The following is a 14,495-nucleotide window of genomic DNA, read 5'->3' on the forward strand; positions in this document are numbered from 1 at the left end:
AACTTATCTGAGTTAAATAAGCTTATGTTGGATTATTCAACAGATAAATACCAGTTTTTCATATTATAAGTACTGGGATTTTCTTAACTCCTCCTTTTATCCTCTTAATAGAGCTTACATAAGAGTAATATGAAACATGCATGCAACATTTAGTTTTCCGTTCCTACTTAATTGTAAAATATTTGCATTTCAGCTCAAATCAAAGACAAAATTAAAGAAAGGGAAAAGAAGCAAAAAGAGAAGAAGAAGCACAAAATAATGAATGAAATCAAGAAAGAAAATGGAGAGGTCAAATTATTGCAGAAAGGTAGGTTCAAACTATTTAGTGGTATTTCATTCTAGTGCTTTAAAATCTTTGTGATTGGATACTGAGTTTTAATACTATGTTTTTCATTTAACTTAAATGCCATTTTCCCTGATTAGTTGGTACGAGGGTTGCAAATTAAAACTTAACTATAAATGTTAAATTTTTTTTTTGTCAACTGTGTTAGGCATTGGAGATTAAAAATGTAATTATCACCACAATGTTGCTTATACAAACTGGTAAAGACTAGTACTTCAAGGAATGATATTGGTGATACCGACATCTTCTCTGCAGTTACTGAAGAAGGTTATCATTTTATATATTGTGGAGAAGAAAAATGAATCCATGTCACGTTTTATATCTAACATTAAGTGCACAAAACTGGATGACTAAGGAGTTAATAGTTCAGGAACTTTTGTCAAATACTAAAAAATTATGTGCAACAGGCAGTCTTAATTTTGAGTAATTGCTTTTACTTCATTTACTGTAATGGAATGTAATTAAGATCATGTTATCACACTTGCTTGTACATCCACTGAATCTTAGAATTGTACAGTAGTTGAGATTGGAAGGGACCTAGTCCAATGCCGCTGCTCAAAGTAGGGTCAACTAGAGCAGGTGCCCGGGACTATCAGACTCTGTGTATCTCCAAGGGTGGAGGCTCCACAATCTCTCTGGACAACCAGTATCAGTATTTGACCACTCTTGCAGTAAAAAATTGTTGTCTTATGTTTAAAAGGAATTTCTTTTATTTCAATTTGTACCCTTTACCTCTTGTCCTGTCACTGGATACCATTGAGAATAGTCCTGCATCTGGGGAAGAATAAGCCCAAGCACTGGTACATATTGGGGGCTGACCAGCTGGAAAGCAGCTTTGCTGAGAAGGACCTTGAGGCTCTGGCAGACAACAAGCTGACTGTGAGCCAGCAGCGCACCTTCACGGCAAAAAAAAGGCCAACAGTATCCTGGGCTGCACTAGGAGGAGCATTGCCAGCAGGTCGAGGGTGGTGATCCTTCTCTTCTACTCAGCACTGCCGAGGCTGCATCTGGAATACTGCATCCAGTTCTAGGCTCCCCAGTACAACAAAGATAGGGACTTACTGGAATGAGTCCATCACATGGCCAAAGACGGTGAGGAGTAATGGTTTTAAACTAAAGCAGGGTAGATTTCGGACTAGACATAAGGAAGAATTTTTTTATGATGAGGGTGGTGAAACACTGGAACAGGTTCCCCAGAGAGGTGGTAGATGCCCCATCCCTGGAAACATTCAAGGCCAGGCTGGATGGGGCTGTGAGCAACCTGATCTAGTTGAAGATGTCCCTGCTCATTGCAGGGGGGCTGGACTAGATGGCCTTTAAATCTCCCTTCCAACCCAAAGCATTCTATGATTCTATTCTATGATCTTTCCTATGAGGAAGGCTGAGAGAGCTGGGACTGATCACCCTGGAGAAGAGGAGGCTGAAGGGGGATCTCATCAATGTGTATAAACATCTGATGGAAAAGAATGCAGGAGATGGAGCCAGACTCTTCTCAGCAGTGATCAGTGACAAGACAGGAGGCAGTGGACACAAATTAAAACACAGGAAATTCTGTCTGAATGTAAGAAAAAACTTTGTTACTGTGAGGGTGGGTGAGTACTGGCACAGGTTGCCTACAGAGGCTGTAAAACCTGACTGGACACAGTCCTGGGCAGCCTGCTCTAGGTGACTGTGCTTGAGCAGGATTGGACTTATCAAGAAGTCCCTTCCAGCCTCAGTGCTTCTGTAAGTCTGGCTACATCTTTACACCCTCTCCTCAGGTGTTTATACACACTGCTAAAATTCTTCTTTCCACCACTGCTTGCTTTTCTCCGTGCTGAACAATTCACTGCCCTCAGCCTCTCCTTGGGTGAGTGATGCTCTGCTCACCTAATCATTTTTGGGGCCTTTTGCTGGGCTTGTTCTGGTATGCCCACGTTTGTCTTGGACTGGCAGGCCCAAAACTGGACGTGATACTCCAGATGTGTCTCCTCAGTGATGGGCAGAGGGGAAGAATCACTCCCCTCAACCTGCTGGCAGTGCTCTTCCTAACCCTGCCCAGGAGGTGGCTGGCCTGCTTTGCCACAAAGGCACACGATGGCTTATGGTCAACCTGTGTTCCACCAGGACCCCCGAGTCCTTCTCTGTGGGGCTGCTGTCCAGCCGCTTGGTCCCCAGCCTCTGCTGGTGCAGGGGGTTATTCCTCCCAGGTGCAGGGCTTTGCACATCCCAGCGTTGACTTCACGGGACTTCTGCTGGCCCATTTCTACAGCCTCGCAAGGTCCCTCTCACTGGCAGCGCAACCCTCTGCTGCATCAACCACTCCTTCCAGTTCTGGGTCACCTGCAAACTTGCTGAGGGTGTGCTCTGTCCCACGCTGCCATTAATGAAGACGTTGAACGGTACTGGCGCAAGGTATCAATGGCTGGGTTACTCCAGCAGTGACTGTCCTCCAGCTGGACTTTGTGCTGCCGATCACAATCCTTTGAGCATGGCAGTTAAGTCAGTTCTTGAACCACCTCACTCTTCACTTATCTAGATCATGCTGCATCAGTTTTTCTGTGAGGATGTTGCTTATTTAAGTAGACCTAATATTTTTTTTTTATCTGTTCTTTTCAGACTCTGCTTTTAAAGTTAGGAACAAATTCCTGATATGTTTTTCTGTTATCTTGTCTGCTGTAGTATTTAATTTACAAACAAAAAACTGAAACTCCCCAAACAAAACATTATCTTCAAAATGTTCATATGAGGTCAGAGGCATGGAACCCTGTAATTACGACATCGCATATTATACTCTATGCATGGCTCCGAGTAACTGTATTAGCAACTATGACAGCTTAAAACCTGTGTTGATCAGATCTCAAGGTATCAGCTTAGACCATGGGGGATGTGTAAGCTGGTGGCTTCCTGTGAAAAGAACAGATGTGGCTTGTCTTTGCTGAGCATGAAGGGAAGTTGGTGGTTGAGATACTGGGCAATGTGTAACTGCCTCAACAGTGAGGTTCTTCAGGTTTTGTTTGTGTACCTGCCTTTTTTACCTGGTGTCCTATTTCTATTGCCATTCAGCAGATGAGGTGGAAGCTGCAATGGCAGCAAGTCTTGTTACACAGATGTGATAAATGACACCTAATGGGGATATTGGGCCTCAAATGGTGCTTTATTTTCAAGTTAATATAAAAAAGCATATGCACAGGGGCTGTGTTAGAACACCTCTGCTCTCCTGAGCTAGTTAAGTAGCAGGATAGGTTATGCTTACAGAACGGTGCTATAAGTGCATTAGGTGCCTTGTCCCTGTTTCATAGATCTGATTGATTGTTATCAGTCAAGCATCATGTTTTAGGTTTTCTTTAAGATATTGATGGGAAGTGTTTTGTAGATGCTATGTTTGGTTTGCCAGTATCCTGCAAAATTGACTCGTATTTAGGGAAAGAAAGGAGTGTGTCAGGAGAGTGGTTATTTAGAGCAGACAGATCCTCTCCTCTGGGTTTGTATCTTGTTCAGAACAGCAACTCTGGATGTCTTCTGTGGGCCTCCAAAATCTGACTGGATGTGCTTGTATGTGCTGTGAAGTTTGTATAACATTTCCTGATTCCTTCTGCTGATGTAGCTTTACGTCCTGGAAGCTGAGGGCAAGAGAGCAAAGGCAAAAGTGCTTTAAGATGCAACTTCTTGTATGTATTAGTGGTCAGTGCCTCTGTGACCTTCTCAGACATTATTAACTCTTCATCTAAAGATCTCTTCTTCCTGTGGAACAAAAGCTAAGCTCCAAGCCCTTTTATTCTGAGCTCAGAATTCACTGTGTGGGCTTAGGAACAAAGGTTTGGAACTAGTCTACTTTCCTTTTCTTTGTTTTTTTTTTTTTGTGTGTGTGTGTGTTAAACAGGCTACAATGCTGGTCTCTAAAGACAGCTTATTTCCTTCTTCTAGGCATTAGATGTGTATCTTGTTGTAAAATGTTAGTCTGACCATCTGCTGAATGCTTTTCTTATGTTGAGAATATTGTTAGTGTTTTGGTTTTTGTCTTTGTTTTTTCTTCTGTGACTGACTTTCATCGAGGGGGTGGAGGTAATAGCCTGCCTGATTTCAGACAGCTAAACGACCTTCCAATATGAAAGGTGGCTAGTCATAGAAGAAGAGGTCAGTACTGAGGGACTGATGCTGTTTGAGGGAGAGTTGGTGCATAAGCCTGATTTTGGTTAAAATCTGCCTAAACTTGGGTTGCTGTTCTGTTGAAAGTGGTGATAAAACTTGCCCATGTTAAGGGCAGCTCTTAAAAACGGTGTTTTTGCAGTTCCTGAGGCTGCTAAAGGAAACGTGTTTAGCTCTTTCAGAAAGCCTGATGGCTTTTCTTATGCGTCTAGAATGGAAAGGTTTTTTGTCATCCTTTTGCACTTACAGATGTCTTCTCTGTAGAATAAGGCTATATAATTGCCCCTTTTTCTTTCAATCTGTTATGTGAAAGGTAGAGCTCAGTTCTTGGAAAAAAGCTTCTTGGCACATGCGTATTGTTAAAAATTCAGGAAATACAAGTGATTTAAACTTGCTTTTCAAAAAGCTGCATAATGAAAAGGTTACCTCTTAGAAATCGGAAGTTTCATGCTTTTTAAAATACTTCTTATAAAGTACATAAAATAATCTATAATTTTATGTATATATATATATATTTAATATGGTAACTCAGGTGACCAGACTCCAGAGACTGTTTGCAGACTTTGTATTTTCAGACTGTTTGTTGTAGAAGATTTAACTGAAAATATTTTAGAGCTTTATATTTTTTTATTCATCACTTTATAAATTTCTGCTTTTCTTACAACATTCCACTGAAGCTTTCGTAAGTGCGGTTGTTGGAAAGGGTATAGGAGGAGTCGTGTTAAGATCTTCCTGTGTGGCTCTGATGAGTAAGAGACAGTTATCTTAATGAGCTAAATGTAGTAGAAGCCAACATATATCCTTGTAGCAACATTTATCACACCTTGTGTTTGTATGCCTGTAAGTGTCCCTTTCTGAAAATCTCGAATAGCTGTTCTCAAGATGGTTGTGCCTATTCAACTTCCAGGAGGGCTGAGACAACACAAAACAGGGTTATTTGGTGTATTTTAGGCTTGACTCTTCTGATGTCTAATATTCAAACGTTCAAGCCTACAAATAGAACAAGATAGCTGTCCGTTCTGAGTTGTACTCCTGCTGCTTGGTTTGCTTCCTGGGCTGTGTACTGAGACACCTTGAAGTTATGTTTGTTTTCAGCTCATGGTCTGTTAGCTTTTCAGCTTGTTGGCAGTTGATCTTGCTCATTCTCCTTATTTGCGGAATGACTGTGCGTTTTGTGTCAGTTCAGAATTCCATGTGCATGTTTTAACTCTATTAGGAAGTCAGTTCTAATCCTTTTGAACTATTTTGTAATATGTTTTTCACTAACTCATCAAATTATTATATATAATTATATTTATTGAAAGTATATAAAAATAAATTTATAATGCATGATGATATGTTAAAATCAAAATATAAAATTCTGCCACTTAGTTAACTATTTGGCTGGTACAAGTTTGAGGGTTTTTTAGGATCTAAAAGGCTTCTCATGGTTTTTCTTGTGCTGGGTGGCTTCTTTTTAAAACTTTTTTTTTTTTTCTACTGTAAGTGGCAATGCCTCCAAGAACAATTGTATTCTCTACGGGTGCTTATTTTATTTATTTACTGGTTGGTGACTGGCGTCTTGGCTGCTCCTGTTCTAAGCGATTTTCCAGTTGTTTGTGGTTATGAACTTTAAACTCATTGGAAGATCCAGGGGGACACTTCTGTGGTTTGAACTGGGATTTCTGTGTTGACTATTTAAAGACACAGCCTGAAGAGCTTTAGCAGAGCTAAGTCATCATAAATTTCTAATATGTCAGTAGCTTTAGTTCGAATTGCATTAAGAATGCTAGAAAATACTTGAGTCGTGTGTCTGGCCATGTGGGACTGTGGGAAGAAAGTGAAGATCATTAAACGGGGGGTTACTTCTTACTGATACTTTTACTGGAGAGTACTAGGCAGAGTGTCTTGTTGCACTGCAGTAGGAGATAGTTGGTACAGGACCAAGCTAGAGACTTAAATAATGTTTTGCAGCTGGTGACAGGAGTAGCCAGGCTGATCTCTCACTGCAGAATGAGTGGTATACCTGCAGCTGGTTGATACTGTTGTGACTTTTCACGTGCCATAGAACGAGGAGTAAGATGCTGTGTTCCAGTCCTTCAGTTGAAAAATCTAGGAAATGTGGTCCCTGTGTAAGCTCCTCTGCATTGATGTTCTTTCCTCTGTGCTTCTGCCCCCAGGCAAGTGCTCCTCAGCTCTGTTAAATTTTGGTGACTGAGTTCTAAAGTGGGGAAGTGAAAACTGACTTTAATTACTGGCTGCAGTTAAAAATGTTTGACCCTTCCTGCTGCTAGCTGCCAGCTAGAACACGGTGGGAAAAGAACAATTTAGTGTTGTTATTAATGCTCTTTTGAAAGTTCCTCCCCTAATAATTTTGGGAGCTGTGACCCAAAGCAGTTCTCTGACTCACCTTAACTGAAAGACTTTTTTTAATACCAGTGAAAACTGCTGTCTCGTGTTTCTGCATCATGCAGTGGAAAAAGTTTTTTTTGTTTTGTTTATAGGTGTTCCAGTAGCTGTGCTTGCCTAAATGCATCTTCGAACACCTAGAGACAGAAGATGCCATGCACTTCAAAATGGCTACTGTCTTTGCTGAAATGAGATTCCAGCAGTTGTGTGTGTGTTTGTGTGTGTATCTATGTACATACCTTTATTGTGATTGCTGGTGAAGACTCTCTGAAACACCTGTCTTGAAGGTGTTGGGTTGTGAGTGCGTGCCTCAATAGTAATTACTTGAGAGGTGCAATAGGTTAGCTTGCGTCAAGCACTGCACTGCTGCTGCCAGATCTTGCTTAAAAGAAAGCTAGTTTGGATATCTCAGTCTTACAGTGTTTGGATCTTTATGTAGCCTTTTGGATTGCGTGCTTATGTTTTCACCAAATTCTGAATGTCTGCTGTGAGGCAACTGGATTACTGCCCTGGGGAGATGCTGAAGGCAGCTGTTCTTTTTTGGTGTCCGTTAGCCAAGTGCCAAAGCAGCATTATTGGTTTTGGAAGAAGCAGCACAGTTTGCAGCAGAGGAGTGACTGAATGAGTGTGTTTCTGTTCCTCTCTACAGCTAATGCAAAAGAAGAATAAGATGAAAGTACTTTATTGTGCATTACTGATAGCAATCTTGGTATCTCAGCAAACTAATTCCTTTTGCTATTGAAGTCTTTGCAACTTCTGAGAAGCTTTAAACACCTACCTCAGAGTAGATCTTTGAAATTCAGCGGAGTAGAAGCCTTTGGCTAGAAACGTGCCTGAAATTCTATTCAGGCTTTGCTGAGAAATACTACTTCTAGAAATCAGTTTTCCATTTTGTGTTTGTATTCCTCAGGAAAACTTTGGCTGTATGCTAGAACAATTGAACACAAATATTCTGAAGCTGGGCATATAGTGATGTCAAAGCAGTGTGAGAAATTGTATAACTTTAATGTTAAATTTAAAAGTTCAAGCTTTTGGGTTAGGCAACTTTCTACTTAGGTTTGCTAGGAACTCAGTTCTATCTCATGTGTTAAGGTAGTGTTGGGGGGGGAGGGGGGATTTTTTTTTTTTACCCTTAAACTCATCCTTGTTCAGTGCTCGGGGTGGACAGATGAAGGTCTGTTGGGTAGTGCAGCCTAGTAGATCAAGTGGTTTGCTGCCACCGATGAGGGATGGGTTCTGCTACTCCTCATTGCCTGCTATCGGTGGTCTCTGTGCTCTAGGTCCTTTCTGACAATGCCGTGAAGCAATTCTGTTCGCTAATCTAGTAGCAAAGTGTATAGTTTTCTGCTGAGCCATTAGGTTAAGTCAATTTACTGTGCATCAGCCAGTGCCAGGAATGGTGTAGGACTGTGTGCCAGGAGCAGTGGCAGAGGAGAGTGGGGAGTTGGACTCTACCCATCTGTGGCAATGAGATCTTAGATTGCTCAGCTATATCATATAGCCACGTTTGAAGGCCAAACAAATAATTATGAATTTGACATTTTTCCAGTGTTTCAGTATTCAATTTAACATTATAATATAAATATAATTTTCTGTGAAATACGGTGTCTGAAGTATCTAAAAATAATTTTTCCTAAGTACGTCATTTGCTGCCAGTGTGAAAATGAAGTAGAGTTCGTGACAGAATTTGTCTTGTGTATGCAGTAGCATAAGCTTGTGTGAATTTGAAAAAGACTCAAAACAACTAATCAGTTTTTGAAGCCATATTATCTTTCAATTTCTGCTTGAAGTGCTTTTAGAGAACTAAGTTTTACTCTTGTTGGTATGTAATTTTTTTTGAAGTCTTTAGTTCTAATAATGTTTTGAAAAAATCCCATTTGGAATCCCCTTTCTCTTCTGACTTCTGTGTTTTAAGGCTTTTTTCCTCTTCAGTGGCATCAGTAGCTCAGACCCTTGAAGAAAGGATTTATATTTTTGTCTCCCAAGGATAGAGACTCCCCATTGTGATTTCCCCCCCGCCCCCTTCCCATTTGCAAGTAGCAGTTCAGGGTTCTCTGCTGCTTCCCATGGTAGATCTTCTGGTGGTTTTTTGTTATACAGCCTTTTGTTCCTTCAGTGATTATTGTTCTCTTGGTTTCCAGGTGTTTCAGAATTAAAAATGGCCTCAGTTCTATCCTTTTTGGTACAGAGAGATCCAAAAAGTTCTGTGAAAGAGAATTGTGTTCAGAGATGAGAGGCTGCTAGCAGATACTTATTTGGTTCCAAATTGTGTGCACCATTTTTGCAACTTCTTGTGACCTCGGAAAGCATGTACTGATGAACTTTAATACTTGATGTATGTGTAAGGGCATAGCTCTTGTAGTCTGTGATCAAACATAAAAACAGTCTATATCATTAAAATATTTGTATTTAAAGCTGAACAGAAAATTTCTTTTCAAGCTGGAGGGAGGACTGTGTTGGATAGCAGAAAGAATTATTTTTATCCTGTGGTTAATAGCTTTTTTTTTTCCCTTCTGAAGATTTCATGGAGATGATGTAAATATGAACAGAGAATGATAAATGTTCTTCAGTTTAAAAACCTCTTAGTGTAATCCCTCTTAAGAAGGTTTTGAGTACTTCCCTAGGTGTATACCAAGTTAACTAAAACATATTTTTACAACTGCTTTTGAGTGCAAACCTTGGATATGTTTATGTGAACTTTGCATAATTTGACACTGATTTACCTTCCATCTATCTGATTTTAATTGTGTATGTTACATTTGGGATTTTTTGTTGTTTCTGTCTTAAGAGCACCGCTGCTTTGCTCTTCTGAGTGCTGTTTACTGATGACTACTTTTGTAACCTTAAAAGTGGGTAGTGGGTTTTTTGTTGGTTTGGTTTTTTTTTGTGTGTGTTTTTTTTGGAGGGGGGGGTTTGCATAGCTGCCTCTGTGAAATACATTAAGTGATGGATTAAAAAACCAGCCACAACATATTACAGGAGAAGTCGAATGAAATTGATGGTTAGTCAGTAAAACTTCTCAGGAGATAAAATCAAAGGCAGGGAATGGGACAGACTGAAAGGGGAAATCCAGGTAATCTTCCTTCTTGTACTGTAGAAATGGAAGTCAGCAATTTTTGAGGTAGTTTTGCACAGATACAGATTCATACCCATCTTTTATGTAGGTACTTTACATTTCAACTAGTATTAATGGAATGTGATTTAATAGCTGGATGTTCAGCAAGGATATATAGATGCTGATCTTCAGTCTTAAGGTTTTCTTTGATGATTATAGACATGCTAAAGTATCAGAGAGCAATATGGCCCTTGCCATATCAAATAGCGTCTTGCTTTAAACTTAGAAGTTGTTGTATTTTGTTGCCAGTTATATTACTGCTGATTGTACCCCAATGAATATAAGTTTCCATCCTTTCCCTGCCATGCATGAAGTCCCAGATCTGAGTGACTAGTCCCTACAAAAATCTGAGCTCCATTTGAGAACAAGTGAAATGGGTTGACAGGTAATCCCTGCTTCTCCCGCCTCACCTTGCTGCAGCATTCAGTGCTATAATTCCATATTTTATATATTCAAAGTAATAGAATATCTGGAAATGTTTGACTTCTTTATGATATCCGTCAGTATAGCAATGAATTTGCATGTTCAGAGTTAAACAATTATTTTAAACTGGTAAGTTAAAGCATTTTTAAGAGCCTGAAATACCTGTAGACTCTTGGATGCTCTCTAGTTGTGTATTCCTGCACTCAGGAGGAGGGAAAAAATTGTCCATTCTGTAGTCCATATTTTGAAGTTTAGATTGAGCCTGTAATATGGAACTTCCCACTGTCATAAACCATTTCTTTGCTTTTATTTCCCCCCAAATGGAACTGGTGCTGTAATGACACCATAACAGTACCCCAGAATGTGAGCAGCAGGTGATTTTTGTCAGGTGATGACATCTCACTCAAGTACCCTGGCACCCTCAATGAACTATTTTCAGGACTCCTCTAAGGTTGAGGCAGTTGGTTGTACACGTGTTGCTGCTCTTGTCTTTCCATGCCCACTAGATTTAGACTCTTGAGGCAGATGGAAGATGTTGACAAAGAAGTGGTGAATATTTCATCTACCAAATGAAGCAGTCCTGTTGCAGAGGCCCACGCTGATTTTACATTAAATTTAGCCTAATGAAAGGACAGATTTTCACGAGGATACTGTGCCTTTTGGCGCTTGAACTTGGTTAGCTAAAAGTGAAATTGTGCTCATAGAGTTATGCTATGTTAAATCTGATTTAGAGTGAAGGAAGTCTTTGTAGCTCTTAACTGTGTGGATTAGGTTAAGAAATCCTAGAGCCCCCTTCCTTGTTTGGGCTAAGTAAGAAATGAGTGACCTCAGGGCACTTCTTCCCCCTTACAAGATGAGAAAATAGAAGCTAGAGAGAGAACTAGCTCGCCTGCCTCCCCTTCTGAAATCCGAGAGGTATGTAGCTGCTGTCACAAACCTCAAGAGGCTCAGAGGCAAGTGTCTTAATTGCTTGTTCTCCTTTCCAGTATCTGCACCTTTCATATCCAACCTCTTAATTACCAGCAAGGTTGTGTGATTCTATGCACCAGCAGTTGTGATCTTTTTTTTTTTTTTTTTTTTTTCTCTTAAGGACTCTTGTGAATTACTTGGGCTGAGGATTGCAAGCTGAAAGTAGTCTCCTACAGCATAGTAGTGGAGACTGGCTAACTTAACTCTTGTCAATTTAAGATTACTTAGAAATGGTGTATTTCATTGCGAGATTAAACTTCTGTGTCTGAACCTGCTGATCTTGAATTGCTTGTTGTGAATATAATTTTGTACTGTAATGTGTCCAGTAATTTGATTTATCAAATAGTGAAATTATTTCAATTGCTAGACTTCAGGGCAGTGTAGTGATAGAAGTTTTTTTGGCTACTGTGTTTATTACTTTGGGGGGGGGGGGGGGAGGCACTTGAAGAAAAACACTTCAAAACAAAGGAGAATGTTCACCTTGGGAATCACTTGAACACATTATCCCCAACTGAGTACTTTTGGCTTTAAGCTGTTAGAGTTTGTTTTCAGTTCAGCTTGCATACTGTATAAACTTGAAGCACTTTTCTGTTTTGTAAAGTTCAGGTTTTTGGTGGTTGTTTTTTGTTTGTTTTTTTTGTTTGTTTCTTTTGTTTAAATTATTTTTTTTTTTTTAAGAAGTATGAGGTCAGTTTTTTAGATGTTTCCACATGTATTTCAACAAAGTTTATTTAATTCTGGAAGAATGATCATGTAAAGCCATCTGACGAGGTAGGTTCTGGCAGTGGCATCCTGTGAACAGCTTGCTGCTGATGGTTGATATTCATTGACCATTTGTAAACCCCATGTTTGGCAGTGTTTGTTGACAGCTGTCATGTAATGTCTCTGAATGTTCTGGTATAGTAATTGCTGATGACCAGTTAAAGGGTATGATTAAGGATTGTGACTCATCATGAAAGCAGCCTTGGGAAACTTGTTTTTTTTGTGATTTCTTCCCCCCCCAGCTTATTTGTCAGTCACAATGTGAACATGGCAGGTGTCTCTTACTACTTATTTTCAGTAAGATACACATTGTGACTCTCGGTATTGGTCTCTGGTCTTTGTGTGCCACTGTGAGGTTCTTGGTAACTTCAAATGATCTTTAAATACACGTTTTGTATATGAAGATACTTAAGAGATCATCTTTTTCCTCTCAACAGGTGGGAAGGAGAAACCAAAAACCAATGCAGAAGAGCTACAGATTAAAAAAGTTAAGAAGAAAAAGAAAAAGAAACATAAAGAGAATGAGAAGAGGAAGCGTCCAAAAATGTACAGCAAATCCATTCAGACCATCTGCTCAGGATTGGTTTCTGATATTGAGGATCAGGAAGCCAAAGGCATCATAGATGATCATCTTAAGGATTTCAATGGGAAAAATATGGATCCCAAGAAGGACTGTGAGTCCAAGATACCAGAGAACAGTGAGTTTCCATTTGTCTCGTTAAAGGAGCCACGGGTTCAAAATAAACTCAAAAGGTTGGACACATTGGAGTTCAAACAGCTGATTCATATTGAGCACCAGCCTAACGGAGGTGCATCAGTTATCCATGCCTACAGTAATGAACTCTCCCACTTATCTCCTGTGGAGATGGAGAGATTTGCAGAAGAGTTTGTGGGTCTGGTTTTTAGTGAAAATGAAAACTGTGCAGCTTACTATGTAATGGGTATTGTTCATGGGGCAGCTACTTATTTACCTGACTTTTTAGACTACTTTTCGTTTAATTTTCCCAATTCACCAGTGAAAATGGAGATTTTGGGAAAGAAAGATATAGAGACAACGACTATGTCAAATTTTCATGCTCAGGTAAGAGGTTATACATTTTACTTTCTAAAGTCATATAATGGTTTCAAACAACTGTGAATGGGCTTTTTTAGAATACAGTTACTATTAGCTGTGCTGTGTGGATGACACAGAAGACTAGAAACAACAGTATTCTTTAAGTAATGTTAGTTCTGCAATATTAAGGATAAGGAGCCTATTAACTGAGACAAAGTTGGATTTTATGGGGGAGGGGAAGTGTTTGCATGCATGTGTGTCTGTAGGTTTCTTAGGATTTTTTTTCTGTAGCTGAAGCTTAACTAAGTTTTGGAGGGTTAAGATGATTTAGCTGCGGCTATCTGGGCATCTGAACTGTAGTTTATCTATATGAACTTCTTCATAAAACTAAAATGCTTTAAATACATTAGAGCAATGTTATACAGAAAACCTGTGTAGGGCACAGTTAATTAGTTGCATTTGTAGTTTGAGGCTTCCAAATCCATCCTTAAAGGAGAATTTAATCGTGGTTAATGTAGCTACTAATTTGATCTTTACTCCTTCACATTTCCCCCCAGTTAGTTGTATTCACTTGAAAGTTATGCGGCAAAATGGCAGGCAGCTTTTGAATCGCTCTTTTTTTTTTATATATTTTTTTTTTATTTTCTGGAGAGAAATGACTGTATACTCTCTTAACAACAGCTACTGATTAAACATCACCTCTGCTATTTATTAACTTGCTGTAGAAGATACATTGCTGTTCCACATAAATTATTTACGTTTCAGGTCGTCTTAAGTTCAGGGGAAAAAAAAATTCTAACTTTCTTAGATTGCCACCTTGGTGGTGAGGGTATTATGTAAAGCCTATACAGATATTCTGAAACAATTAAGGAGGAAACTCAGTCCTGTTTTTCACTGTATTAACTTTAGCTCACAATTACCTGTTTAACTCCCTATTTGTGAATTTAGATGTTGTATGGAACACTTTTAAACTATTTTAGTTGTCACTTTTTAGACAATTATGAAGAGTTCAAGTGTAAGTTATACTGTCATCTTTTTGATTAAAAACATGGGGGGGTTGTTTGTTTTTTCTCCTTTGGCTGCATAAACATTTGCACGGAACACTACTGCATTTACTGACAAATTTCAGGTGTGTGTTATCCACAAGGAAATGCAGAACTGAAATGTCACTGCAAGAGAACATTTGCAGTGCTGGTTAAGAAAACATCCACTGCCATGGAATATGGATATTCTATGAAATATAGTCACTATTTTTTTTTTTTTTTTCAGTATGTAAACTGAATCATTACTTTAATAGTGAAAATCACAGAACA

The 14,495-nt window shown here is 39.3% G+C and overlaps 1 protein-coding gene across 3 annotated transcripts in view; it reads left to right on the forward strand.

Moving 5' to 3' along the window:
* The window catches only part of RSBN1L (round spermatid basic protein 1 like), a 49,657-nt gene that overhangs the window by 12,963 nt on the left and 22,199 nt on the right, over positions 1 to 14,495 (forward strand). The window contains exons 2-4 of one of the 3 annotated variants that reach the window (XM_082310831.1): positions 194 to 307; positions 12,566 to 12,826; positions 13,145 to 13,209. In XM_082310831.1, the coding sequence (XP_082166957.1) occupies positions 194 to 307; positions 12,566 to 12,826; positions 13,145 to 13,209 (440 nt within the window). Of the gene's footprint in view, positions 1 to 193; positions 308 to 12,565; positions 13,210 to 14,495 lie in introns of all 3 variants that reach the window. The other 2 variants (XM_082310829.1, XM_082310830.1) reach the window with 2 other exon arrangements.

This window comes from Platalea leucorodia (assembly GCF_965183815.1).
Source record: "Platalea leucorodia genome assembly, chromosome: 4".
Lineage (NCBI taxonomy): Eukaryota > Metazoa > Chordata > Aves > Pelecaniformes > Threskiornithidae > Platalea > Platalea leucorodia.